This window comes from Sapajus apella, unplaced genomic scaffold (genome assembly GCF_009761245.1).
Source record: "Sapajus apella isolate SASKATOON/1434 unplaced genomic scaffold, GSC_monkey_1.0 scaffold10, whole genome shotgun sequence".
NCBI lineage: Eukaryota > Metazoa > Chordata > Mammalia > Primates > Cebidae > Sapajus > Sapajus apella.
The window spans coordinates 23365539-23379228 of record NW_022436950.1 but is presented as its reverse complement, the minus strand read 5'-3'; the positions used below and the strand labels follow the sequence as shown (position 1 = coordinate 23379228).

Genomic DNA, 13690 nt, shown 5'->3' with positions numbered 1-13690 from the left:
AAGAGCCTGTCTTTATATAAATATCCTGTGTAATTAAAAAGAAAAAAGTACAATCAAATCCCGGAAATAAAATAAATTTAAATATAGAAAAATATGCAACTTATCAATTGAATGTTTCCAAACGGAAGAGTTTTAGATTCTTCTGTCAGGCATTGCATATCAACAGCATGCATTTTTGAGAACATTTTGTTCTGAAAATTTCCTGCGGGCATTTTTCTTTGTGGGTCTCTAGGTTTCTGAATAATGCGTTCTTATGTTTAGAAATCGTGCTGTACTTTAGTCAACCATGGTTTATCTTTGGAGACTAACTAGTACATTACATTTGCCACATTTTTTCTTTTAGGCTGGGTAATCATTAAGATAACTAGATTGCAAAAGATGCTACTTTAAAAAATGTAATTAGATTTTAATCGTCTCTGTATCGTATATGTGGTTTGTGTATCTGCTGCTGCTTTTTCACCATTGATCACAAGAGGCAGTAATCTGATTCCGGGGAATAGAAGATGGAGGCTTGCTCTGGCATGTGCGTGTATTGTTAATGTATGCACAGAGCTAATTTCAGCTTGAAGAAAATGAGGCCCCATATGCTTAACAGATGCTCTTCTCTTTTTTTCCAGGGTTCCGCTATGGAAGTGATATAGTTCCTTTCTCTAAAGTGGATGAGGAACAAATGAAATACAAATCGGAGGGGAAGTGCTTCTCTGTTTTGGGATTTTGTAAATCTTCTCAGGTACAATTGTGAACAAAATAATGAGCTTTTTCCTGTTACTTGAAATGGTGTGCTTCTGATTGGCCATTTTATTTATTTATTATTTTTTAAGTTACAGTTTTCTTCTTGTTGCCCAGGCTGGAGTGCAGTGGCATGATCTCAGCTCACTGCAACCTCCGCCTCCTGGTTTCAAGCTGTTCTCCTGTCTCAGCCTCCCGAGTAGCTGGGATGACAGGCGCCCACCACCAAGCCCAGCCAATTTTTGTATTTTTAGTAGAGATGGAGTTTCACCATGTTACTCAGATTGGTCTCGAACTCCTGACCTCAGGTGATCTACCTGCCTCGGCCTTCCAAACTGCTGGGATTACAGGCATGAGCCACTGCGCCTGGCTGAGCGTCATTTTTTTCCCTTTTAATTTTTCTAAAATGTAGTCTGAGGGTTAGTGTTGCCATGCTATGTATTTTATACATTAGGAAATTGAGGTTCAGAGCTGTTAAGTAAATGTGTATGAGTCTAGCAAACTAAAAATAATAGGATGGTTTTTCGTTGGGGAATGGAAGTGGAGATGAGGGGTATGTAAATTATGTAGGCCTAATCCTCATACCTTTTGAGACTCAGTCTTGAATTGCTGTTATGGTGAAAGTGCTCATAATGTGTTAACTCTAGAGATGAGAGGGCATAAAAATGCATGAGAAACACTGCCCAATACAGCACATGGCATGTTCTTAAAAATAAACCCCAGGCTCCAGATTTCATGGATCAGACAGAAGTTGATCTTGGTAGATAAGTGCAGGTGGTTATGATTTTCAGAACTCTTCAATACTCGTTTTCTAATCTGATACTAGTAGAGCTGTCTTGACCCCTCTTGATACTGTGCTAGATAAGTTAATTGAATTTAAGAGGGTGTGGGGAGAGACATGTAGTCCTCATTTTTTATTTAATTTCTCTTGCTTTCAACCCTTCCCCTCTAATTCTTCACTCAGGCCCCTTTACTAATTATCAGTGCCGCATCGCAACTCTTAGGAGGAAATGCAAACCACTTAACTTTTGTTCTTAGGAGACTTCATGATCTGATTGATCTTTGCTAATCTCTGTAATTTTTCACCTTTCCCCTCACACAGTGGCACTGTACTACTACAAGAGCAGTTTCCGAAATGTACTGTGGTTTTACGGCACTCCAGACTACTATTCATACTATTTTCCCTGCCTGGAATGCTTGTGCCCAGACTTTTCTCTTAGTTCCTATTTGTCCTTTCAAGTCTTGACTTAGGTGTCACCATTTGCAGAAACCTTCCCTGATCCCTCATGACCAGGCTTGGTGCCCTCCTTATGTGCCATTAGATCACCATGTAACCCTGGACTGTAGTACTGCACTGCAGTTAATTTCATATTTATCTATTGAAGCTCCTCAAGGGCAGGATTATATTCTGTTCACTGTTGTGTTTATAGTACTCAGGCAATGTTGGACACGTGCTCAGGTATTTGTTGTGTTGAGTTGAATTGAACTTCAGGTAATAAGATGTTTTTAGTATCTGTGAATGTTTTTCAGTAAGAGGGTTTGGAATGGAATTTCTTAGCAATATGTAGCATTATGGTTATACATATTACTTATTTTGGATCAAAACCAATTCTTTTCCTCTCTTACTCTTGTAGGTTCAGAGAAGATTCTTCATGGGAAATCAAGTTCTAAAGGTCTTTGCAGCAAGAGATGATGAGGTGAGTTGGCAGCAGGTCTTTGAGGTAGTGCTACAGAATTGGATTGTAATTTTATGAAAGCGTGTTGTTTGGGGCTTTTATAGTTTAAAGTGACATGAACTCTTGCAGTAGGAGTGGGAAAATCCACTAATCTTTAACTGAAAATGGAGAAATGGTAAATGAGTTTGTGTTAGCATGAGCACAAGACCCGATGACATGGAGACCAAGGAAGCATTAAAAACATTTTGAACAACTGCATTTAGGTATGGGAATTTCGCAGTCAAATATTAAGGAGGGTCGGGGTCAGGTTGACATTTTGTGTTATAAGCATCCTGGACGTACACTTCAGTGACTCGCTAGACTGCTTTTGTCATTGAAGAAAGGTGTCTTTCCACTATTCCTTTCTTGGCACTTGTTTCCTGCCTCGCCAAGATACTCTGTTTTCAGCCTAGTTTTTCTCTAACAGCCCATGACTGCAGCATTCTACGCTCGCATCTGCCCTTTCTGTAAATATTTTCTATTTGATCTCCAAGTCACAAGTAACTTTTCTTGGAGATGTTGATGTAAACTGGGAGATTGCAATCTACTGTCTCTTTAAGTCACCTTATGCAGGTTTCCAAGTTCCTGAAGTTTTTGCATTTGCAATTAATTAACTGGATGTAGAAGGCTTGTTTGGGGTGGGGGCAGGCTGGTGGTATAACTAGTATAGTTCTCTTTTTCTCCTCACTTCTGGAAGGTAGCTGGTTGCTGATGTAGTGGATGGGTATTCCATTATTATCTCAGAACAGTTAAGAGAAGAAAATGTTTGGCTTCTACCCTGTACTGAATGAATTATTAGAGCACAATATTAGCATACGTGAATCTTCAAATTTGAGAATCCTAGTTCATGGATTTCTCCTGAATCAAATCCTGTTGGGAATCATGTAAGTCTGGTAGATACTGTCAAACCACGACTTAGCTGAAGTTTTATTTCATTTTGTTTTTTAAGAGACAGTATCTCATTATGTTTCCCAGGCTGGCCTGGAATTCCCGGGCTCAAGTGATCCTCCCACCTCTGTTTTCCCAGTTAGCTGGAACTACAGGTGTGCACCACCATTTCCTGGCTTCTGCTGTAGTTTTAACTTCCACTATTGTTCTTACACAAAGAACATTCTGATCACTTCTTGAGACTTGCTGGCTATGCAGTGAGGAATCACAAAGCTGTGTTGAGACACACGTGTTGGATAATTAAGTAGACTTGCTAGCTAATGGCAGCCTTGTGGATTTCGTGATTCAAATCTGGCCTTATACAAACACTAATTTCTGTATTTCATAGGATCACTTTGAGGTAACTAAGGAAAAAAAATTTATCTCCTAATGGCAAAGGGATGCTCTCTAGTGTTAGTTTTTGATGCAGTCAGAAAATGATAATGCCTAATTAGAGCTTATGAGATAAGCAAGAGAGTAAGGAAACGATGTCATATGAGGACTCCCAGTTAAAAAAAAAAAAAAATGCCTGGAGACGACTTGTGTAGGTAGGCAGGGGAGTAGGAGGGATGACAGACATAATAGCATTCTTCATGCATTTGGAGAATTATCCTGTAGAATAGAAATTAAACTGCTTCATATCAGAGGGGTGAACTGCAAACAGCAGGTGCTGGTTTTTGTTCAAGCTGAAGAATTATTTTGTCAACAAGGATTACTATCTCCAAATGGATGGTTTTCTTGTAAGATTGTCAGATCTCCATTTCTGTAAGTTTACAAGAAGAATCTTTATCACCACGAGTCACATGCAAAACTACATGAATACTGTTGGGTTTTTTAGCTCAAATATTCTGATTCTTTGGATAATTCCCTTTAAAAAAGTTTTCTCTTGTCATTACCATATAATTTCTTGTATTGAGAATATACTTTTATGTGCTGATTTGCACTGGGTGTAGAAAACAAGGGGGAGAAAAGAAAGGAAGGAAATGGAGCTTTAGTTGAGTTATACATGGGTGTAGTATTGTCTTATCATGTAGCAGTCATTCACAGCCCCATCTTCCCTTTTTTTTAGGGGGGTTGGAGTTTTGCTTTTTGTTGCCCAGGCTGCAGTGGCACAGTCTCAGCTCACTGCAACCTCCGCCTCCTGGATTCAAGCTATTCTCCTGTCTCAGCCTCCCAAGTAGCTGGGATTGCAGGCGCCTGCCACCACACCCAGCTAATTTTTGTATTTTTGGTAGAGACTGCGTTTCACCTTGTTGTCCAGGCTGGTCTTGAACTCCTGACCTCAGGTTATCCACCCACCTCAGCCTCCCAAAGTGCTGAGATTACAGGTGTGAGCCACCAAGCCTGGCCCCTTCCTTCTTTTAAATGTCCTAATTGGTCCTGTCAAAGACACACAAATAAAAACTATCAAACAAAAATGTTCCGTATTTGCTACATAGCTCATTTCTGCTAATAAAGAATGTATTAGCTCAGTGAGGTCAAGGACTCATCTTTGTTTTTTCACAGGGCTCAAGATAGTGCCTGGCAAAGAATAGGCACTAAGTAAAAGAATCTTTGAATTGAACTGAAAAAGTAATGATTTTGTTATGAAATCTGTACAGGATTCTAATGGGCAGGTCTTGAGGTCATAGGTTTTTTGTTTGTTTGTTTGTTTTGTTTTTACAGCAGCATGGCTGAGAGGGCATAGGTTTTTAACTTTGGTAGAGTTAACCATGATACTGAGAAAAGTACGTAGTGTTTTGGGAGTTCTGCAGAGAGAGAGCTGACCAAGGTAAATTTGAAATGGAGAGGGTATCAATTTACTAAGCCTTGAGAAAAGATTAGAAGCTGGAGAGCCAGAGATTAGTAAGGAGCATTCGAGCTAGGAGGAAGTGGTATGAGCAAAGGCCAAGTATGAGTCTTGCCTCAAATCAGTGATCATCTCAGTGAGACCAGAATAGAGGAACCACTGAAAGGGAGTGACATGATGAGCTCTGTGAACAGAGGAGGCTATGAGGAAAGAGATGGATTTGACAGACAGTATAGAAATAGAATTGGTAGAGTTTCGTGAACACTTAAAGGTAAGGAATGAGGCCGGGCATGGCGGCTCATGCCTGTAATCCCAGCATTTTGACAGGCCAAGGTGGGTGGATCACTTGAGGTCAGGAGTTTGAGACTAGTCTGGGCAACATGGCAAAACCCTATCTCTACGAAAAATACAAAGTTAGTTGGGTACAATGCCATGTGCCTGTAATTCCAGCTACTTGGGATGCAAGAGGCACAAGAATTGCTTGAACCTGGGACACAGAAACTTCAGTGAGCTGAGACTGTACCACTGTACTCCAGCCTTGGGGATAGAGTAAGACTCTATCTCAAAAAAAAAAAAAAAAAAAAAAGCGAAGGATGAGAATGGTGTGGTGACGTTATCAAAGACTGAGGTTTCCAGTTTGGTTGATTCGGTGATGATGTTAATGGAAATAGGGAATCCCAGAGGAGAATGAGGGGGAAAGATAGTAAGCGTAGGTTTTAGTTTTATTGCGGTGAATGTGAACAGTTCATTCTGAACAGTTTGAGATACCTGAGGATGCCATGTTAGATATCCACCAGGTAGTAGGCAATCTAAGTGTAGATCTTAGGAGAATTTTAAAAATGAGTGTATAGATTTTTGATTGATCAACTCAGAGTTTTTGAGTAAGAGGAGGAAAGGCCTAAAGTAGAATTTGAAAATGGGTGGGGAAAAGAGAACAATCAGGGGAGAATGTTGTTTCTGAAACCAAGGAAGGGGAAAGTATGGAGACAGCAGAATGGTGAGATGCTACTGTTACACAAAATAATTGGGAACCAAGGAGTTGGCAATTAGGAGGTGATGGGCGACTTCAACGGAGAATTTCAGTAAGGTAGTGGGGCAATAGCTGGACTAGACTAAAGAATAATTATGCACTAAGCAGTAGAAACAGCATGACTATTACTTTATGAAATTCAGAGGTCAAGACAGGAAAGATACTGATAGCAGTTTATGGAGAGGGAGGTACAAAGAAAGGATTTTGTTTAGAAGAGCTGAGATGAGTTTATTTTTAGGGTAAGGATATAAATTTAGAGAAGGAAGGTTGGGGCAGTAAGGTAGAGGATTTAGTTAATGAGGTTAAGTCCCGGAAGAGTTACAGTAAATGTAATCAAAGCAAGTGTGTGCAGTTCCTCTTGGGGGCACCTAAAGAGAGTGAGAGAGAGAGAGAGAGAGAGAGAGAGAGAGAGAGAGAGAGAGAGAGAGAGAGTGTGTGTGTGTGTGTGTGTGTGTGTGTGTGTGTGTGTGTGTGTGTGTGTAATGGAAAGAAAGCAAATAACAGTCTTCAAGTATTTAGTTCTGTTGTGAAAACTCTCACATGTTGACTATACGTTAATACATCCATCTTTCTTACCAGGCAGCAGCAGTTGCACTCTCCTCCCTGATTCATGCTTTGAACGACTTAGACATGGTGGCTATAGTTCGATATGCTTATGACAAAAGAGCTAATCCTCAAGTCGGCGTGGCTTTTCCTCATATCAAACATAACTATGAGGTAAAACCCAAAGTCTTAATGTTATTTTTTTCCTTCAGTTCCTTTATTCTAAGCAGTGTTTCTCAGCTGTTAATGTGCATAGTTATTACTTGGGGATCTTGTTAAAATGCAGATTCTGATTTTGTGGTTCTGAGGTAGGGCCCAGATTCTCTGTTTCTCCCGAGAAATGCTGATACTGGTCTGTGAACCACACTTTCAGTTAGAGCAAAAAGTATACATAATTGTAAAGTATTATTAGACTCTTTTTATTAAGTATTATGGAAATCTTTTTAAATTAGAAGAATCTAATCAATAAACGTTCACCATGGCCTTTTTGGTTCTCATCCTTTTTGACTTGCTGAAACCAAATGGAAAGAGAAATTACCTTCATTTTACAAATGAGAATTGTGAATAAAGGTTGAGGATGTGGTTTTGTTGTGATCCTTGTGAAACAGTTTATTTAGGGCTCTCCTATGTAAAATACAGCTCTAAATTCCTTACTGTTTCTTCTGTCTTAGAGAACTTACTGGAAAGAGAAGGCACCTATCTTGACTTCCAGGTCAACCTTCTGATGACCCCAGTCTTCTCATGTGTTATATTGGTCATGCAATTTATAGCAGTCCTTTAGGAGTCATTCTTTTACACATTTCTCTTATGTTTAATGTTCTTTATACTGTTTGCAGTTATGAACAGCCAATAGCAGACGTCAAAACACTTTACTTTTCATGTACCAGAATTGGCTGTCTGACTTTTGAAATATTTCTGTTACGCCACTTTGACAGAATTGGGGATCAGTTTTGTATTTTTTCATTAATTTGGTCTTTTCTGTTTTTACCCCCTTTCTTTCTCATTAGTGTTTGGTGTATGTGCAGCTGCCTTTCATGGAAGACTTGCGGCAATACATGTTTTCATCCTTGAAAAACAGTAAGAAATACGCTCCCACTGGTGAGTTTGTTTCCATTTAGATCACTCATTGTCTCTACACACACTGTTCTTGGGCAGTTACCTGCCTGCAGTTGTTGATTGGGGCCAGATGTTGACAGGGTGCAATTAGTTGGATTTCCAATCATACACTCACACACAGTAACGATGAAAGTGGTTTACTTGGTGTTTTACCAGTAGTAGGGATAGGTTTGCCCTAGACTCGCCAAACACTGTCTAGGTTTTGCCTTGGAGCGTGTACCTAGGGGGGACCTTGATGGTAATGGATGTCCATCTCTAGTGGTGAGCAGAGCTTACCCCTGCTAAAGTGAATCTGAGCAGTATGAAACCTTTGGCTTTAGTGTTCTGCATAAGATCTGATGTAGCTTTGAAATGAAAAGTGACAGGGCTGAAGATTAACTTTTCTCTTTGACCTGTTTTTATAGTTTGCTGCAACAGTCCAAGTCTCATTGTTACTGATTTCTGGCTTTTAGGAGTTACTTCAGGCTTGATGAGAAAGGACCTTATTGAGCATCTGCCTGCAAATGTCATGATGCTATACAGAATGATTCTTACAGCCACAGGTCCAGTCTTGTAGAGAGCCTATCATTTAAAACAGTTATTATAAAATATAGTAGTGAGCAGAAGTAGAAAATATACCAAAAAGAACAACAAATAATGAGTAGATGTTTTAGTTTACAAGTTTAAATGCACCGTCTGTGTTAATACAGGATTAGGGAATTGTGAAGTGAGTCTTGGAACTCAATTCTTTCTGTTATTTTGGCTAGACCCTTTGGGAGTAGTGTGCTGTAAAAAGGCCAAGAATCAGATGGTTCCCTAGGGCCTGTGTCTTTACCTTCCTTCTGTAAATAAATGAGTCTGCATCACGGTGGAGGTAGGCATGGACCTGAGTGTATAAAAGTTGCCACTGTGTTATATATAGTATTACTCTCTGTCTACTTCCTGATAATCCCAAAATTTAAATGAGTAGAATATTTGATTTAATTATTTGTTTATTTGAGAAAGGGTCTTGCTCTATGACCCAGCTGGATTGCAGTAGTGTGATCATAGCTCACTCCAGCCTCAAATTCCATGTGTATAAGTCCATTTCACGCTGCTGATAAAGACATACCCAAGACTGGGAAGAAAAAGAGGTTTAATTGGACTTACAGTTCCACATGGCTAGGGAAGCCTCAGAATCATGGTGGGAGGTGAAAGGCACTTCTTACGTAGTGGCGACGAAAGAAAATGAGGAAGAAGCAAAAGCAGAAACCCTTGATAAACCCATGATCTGATAGTGAAGAAGACTTATTCACTACCGTGGGAATAGCATGGGAAAGACTGGCCCATCCTGATTCAATTACCTCCCCCTGGGTCCCTTCCACAACACATGGGAATTCTGGGAGATATAATCAGGTTGAGATTTGGCTGGGGACACAGCCAATTCTGGCTCAAGCAATCCTCCTGCCTCAACCTCCCAAGTAGCTGGGACTGCAGGCGCACACCACTGCGCCCAGATAATTTTGTATTGTTTTTAGAGATGGAGTTTCACCATGTTAGTCAGGCTGGTCTTGAACTCCTGACTTCGTGATCCACCCACCTTGGCCTCCCAAAGTGCTGGCATCCCACAGTGCTGGGATTACAGGTGTGAGCCACCGTGCCCAGCCCCTATAATGTACTTTAGGAACTGCTTACTCTTTTCCACCTTTGATGACTGCCAGTGTTCCAAAAATAGTACCTGAGGTTCAGCAGCTAAACTGCTGTGTGAACCAGCAAAATGAAAGTTACACACGGTAGTTTAGGCAGAAGTATTTTTGCCTTTCATCCATATTGCTTTGGCCCGTGCCATTTTTATTGATGGGGTAGATTTTTATTGAGGAGCACTTGCTTTCTGTTAGGTATTAGGAGAGACCTAAGGAAAGAGGATATCATATTTCTGCTCTCATGGAGCTTGAGGGTTTAAAAGGAATAGGGTAAGACATGTATGCAGGTGTGATTAGTGTCATGGAAGCTCATTCTGCCTCGGTAAATTGTGAAGGAGTAAGCTCACTCTGATCCAATGGTGTCTTCCTGTCAAGGTGCTGTACTCTGATAAAAGTTGTATTAAGTCCTTAGAAGGCTTATGCTTCATTATCAGAGATTTTTTTTTCTTTTTAATGTTTTTCTTCTTTAGCTAATTATTAGTTTTTAAAATATTAGCTCGATGGATACTAAATACTTTGTTCCAGTCTCCATATAGAGATTGGTTTTTATATGGCTGTATTCCTCTGAAACAAACTCTCTTGCTTTTCATCTGATACTCCATTGTCAAAGGTTCACTGAATGGTAGAACTGGAATCTAATCAATCAGTCAAGATCTTTTCATGGCAAAGAAAATCAAGACTTGGATTAAATATGTGCATAGATAGAGAATACTTTGGCAGGGCTAGGACTGTATAACCTGCCAGTATTGCTGTGGATAGCTATACATAGAAAGCATTTGTTTTAGTGGAGAATAATAGAAATAATAATTTTTCTTTCTGCTTCTCTGTTTATTTTTAAGAGGCACAGTTGAATGCTGTTGATGCTTTGATTGACTCCATGAGCTTGGCAAAGAAAGATGAGAAGACAAACACCCTTGAAGACATGTTTCCAACCACCAAAATCCCAAATCCTCGATTTCAGAGATTATTCCAGGTGAGAGGGGAAAGATAAACAAGTCATATTCATTTTAAATGAAAGAGCTAAGTGCATAATTACGGTAATTGGCCAGTCCTAAATAAATGTCTTTATTCTCTGAAGGCCCCATTTGCTCTATTTAATGGAAGAATAACATCTTCTTCTTCTTACTTCAAAAGGTAAAAAGATTCTGAGCTCTTAGAAAAATAAAGTTAGAATGCTTGCTTTTTTTTTTTTCTGGAAGATGGTTACTTGAAAAATAAAAATACAGGAAGGCCAGTTGCGCATGCTGGAGTGCAGTGTTGTGATCTTAGCTCACTGCAGCCTCAAACTTCTGTGCTCAAGCAGTCTTCCTGCCTCAGTCTCCTGAACAGCTGAGATTGCAGGCACATGTCACCATTCCTGGCTAATTTTTAAAAATTTTAGACAGATTCTTGGCCAGATGCAATGGTTCACACCTGTAATTCCAGCACTTTGGGAGGCTGAGGCCGGTGCATTGCTTCAGATCAGGAGTTCAAAACCAGCCTGGCCAACATGGTGAAACCCTGTCTCTACCAAAAAATACAAAAATTAGCTGGACATGGTAGCATGCACGTGTAATCCCAGCTACTCAGGAGGCTGAGGTGGGAGAATTGATTGAACCTGGGAGATGGAGATTGGAGTGAGCTGAGATCATGCCCTATACTCCAGCCTGGGCGACACAGTGAGACCCTGTCTAAAAAAAAAGGGGGGGAAAAAAAGACAGGTTCCTAGGTTGGTCTTTAACTCCTGTGCTCAAGCATTACTCCCACCTCAGCCTTCTGAGTAGATGGCCCTGTAGTTGTCTACCATTGCCCCCAGCCAGATACCTCATTTATATTTTTTGAGGTGTTTCTCCTGCATTGTATGTAAATAACCCTTTTCTTTGTTTTTTATATTAAAATAGGAGAGCTTATATGAGCTCTATCATAATATAACTATTGTTAGAGAAGAACTGTTCTAGTGCCACATTTCTCAAAAATTTCATAATTAAAGGTAGCATAGGGGTCAGATAAAGAGGTTATACTGTGAAATTATTAAAGGATAACTAAAATACAGAAAATATCAAAAATCTGTTTCTGTATCTTAGGCTAAAGAAATTGGAAGACAGATTGGATTAAGGTAAATTGGGGAAGTTGACAAGAGAGCTGACTTATGCTGAGGAAGGAGAGGGCTAGATTAAGGTTGAAGGAGAAAGGAATATTCCAGTCCTGGATTAAGCTGATGACAGCAGGACATAGGCTTCTCTGAGCCCCCGTAAAACTAAAAAAATCTCATAAGCAGCATTTTTTTTTTTTTTGAGTTTTGCTCTTATTGCCCAGGCTGGAGTGCAATGGCACTATCTCAGCTCAGCACAACCTTTGCCTCCTGGGTTCAAGCGATTCTCTTACCTCAGCCTCCCGAGTAGCTGGGATTACAGGTATGCACCACCACACCTGGCTAATTTTTGTAGTTTTAGTAGAGACAGGGTTTCTCCATGTTGGTCAGGCTGGTTTCAAACTCCCGACCTCAAGTGATCTCACTCAGCCTCCCATAGTGCTGGGATTAGAGACGTGAGCCACTGCGCCCAGCATAAGCAGCTTTTTTAGGCAAACTGTTGATCACAGAGTAGAGGACTCTCTTCTGTGGGTTGGGAGTAACTGGTCATGTGCTGGAGAGACCATTTTCCTTTTTGACTCCCTTCATGAAACGTGTAACTAACTGAAGTCTCTGTTGGGGCTTGTGATTTGAGGAGTCCTTTACTTGAAAGAAACAGCTTTTTTTTTTTTTTGACACTTATAATTCCTTTAAGTAGTGAAAAAAATCTTGTTCTAAAATTACAAATATGAAGCTTAACATGTAAAGACTTGACTCTGAATACTATTGCCCCTCAGTTTATAATAGGGATATATGCCTGTAACCCCATCCAGTTTGAGAATATAAATTGAAAATGCATTTACTACACCTAACCTACCAATTGTCATAGCTTAGCCTCACCACCTTAAATGTGCTCAGAACGGTTACATTAGCCTACAGTTGGGCAGAATCGTCTGGCAGCATCATGCACTGTAGCGTGAAGGTTGTTTGCCCTTGGGAGCTGTGGCTTGATATCACTGCCCAGCATTGCAAGTGTCCTACTGACTTCTACTGAATGAGTATCGCTTTCACACTGTTGTAAAGTGGAGAAATTGTAAATTGAACCATCATAAACCAGAGACCATCTGTACTTCAGCATGCTAAGTGTAATGAAGTATATATTACAGATATAAAAATCCTTTGGTGCTTTTTGGTAAGTTTAATTGAAGACCTAAAGCCTTGTGCCATTTGTAGGGAAGGGAAGAGCAGGCCAGCTGAAAGCTTACCAAAATGGTTCACTATGGAGGAAAAGAGAAACTTCTATTAATAATATTTTGCAGACTTATTTAGGTAGGTTGTATTTATCTTTAATAAATATGTCTTGGAATAACAAACAGATACAAGCCATAAATGCAGGCATTTTTATATTTCAAAGCTGCTGCAAGCACAGGCTTTGATTTTTATTACTTTGTTTTGTGGGGGAGACTTTTTAATATGGCTTATCTGTATAAAGAACTGTCTTCACTAGGATACGTAAGCTTTTTTAAAAAAACAAATATTGGCCAAGTACAGTAGCTCACACCTGTAATCCCAGCACTTTAGGAGGCTGAGGCAGGCGGATTACCTGAGGTTAGGAGTTCAAAACCAGCCTGACCAACATGGAGAAATCCTGTCTTTATTAAAAATAACAAAATTAGCCGGTGGTGGTGGTGCATACCTGTAATCGCAGCTACTTGGGAGGCTGAGGCAGGACAATTGTTTAGATCTGGGAGGCCGAGGTTGCGGTCAGCTGAGATCGCGCCATTGTATTCCAGCCTGGGCAGCAAGAGTGAAACTCCATCTCAAAAAAAAAAAAAAAAAAAAAAAGGCAAAAAAAAAAAAATCATCTCAAAAAAACAAAAGCAAACAAATATGTATTGAGTACTAACAATGGACCACATACTGAAGATACTGTAAGCTTGCTTCTTTTATAGACCCCTCTAGAAGAATGAGAAAAGTAGAGAGACAAAAAAACCAGTAGTTACAACAGTGGTGGGAAAACACCATGAGAATGAGAATAAGAAGAAAAAGATTTTGCAAATGAATGACTGAAGGAAGGCTTTGCTGAGGAATTAGCATTCGGACAGAGTTTTATTTTTTTTACTTATTTAT

The 13690-nt window shown here is 39.8% G+C and overlaps 1 protein-coding gene across 1 annotated transcript in view; it reads left to right on the top strand.

Moving 5' to 3' along the window:
• Nucleotides 1-13690, top strand: part of XRCC5 (X-ray repair cross complementing 5) — a 95549-nt gene that overhangs the window by 22710 nt on the left and 59149 nt on the right. Inside the window, exons 9-13 of the mRNA XM_032278298.1 lie at nucleotides 618-730; nucleotides 2364-2426; nucleotides 6770-6907; nucleotides 7741-7831; nucleotides 10350-10483. Coding sequence (XP_032134189.1) covers nucleotides 618-730; nucleotides 2364-2426; nucleotides 6770-6907; nucleotides 7741-7831; nucleotides 10350-10483 — 539 coding nt within the window. The remainder of the gene's footprint in view (nucleotides 1-617; nucleotides 731-2363; nucleotides 2427-6769; nucleotides 6908-7740; nucleotides 7832-10349; nucleotides 10484-13690) is intronic.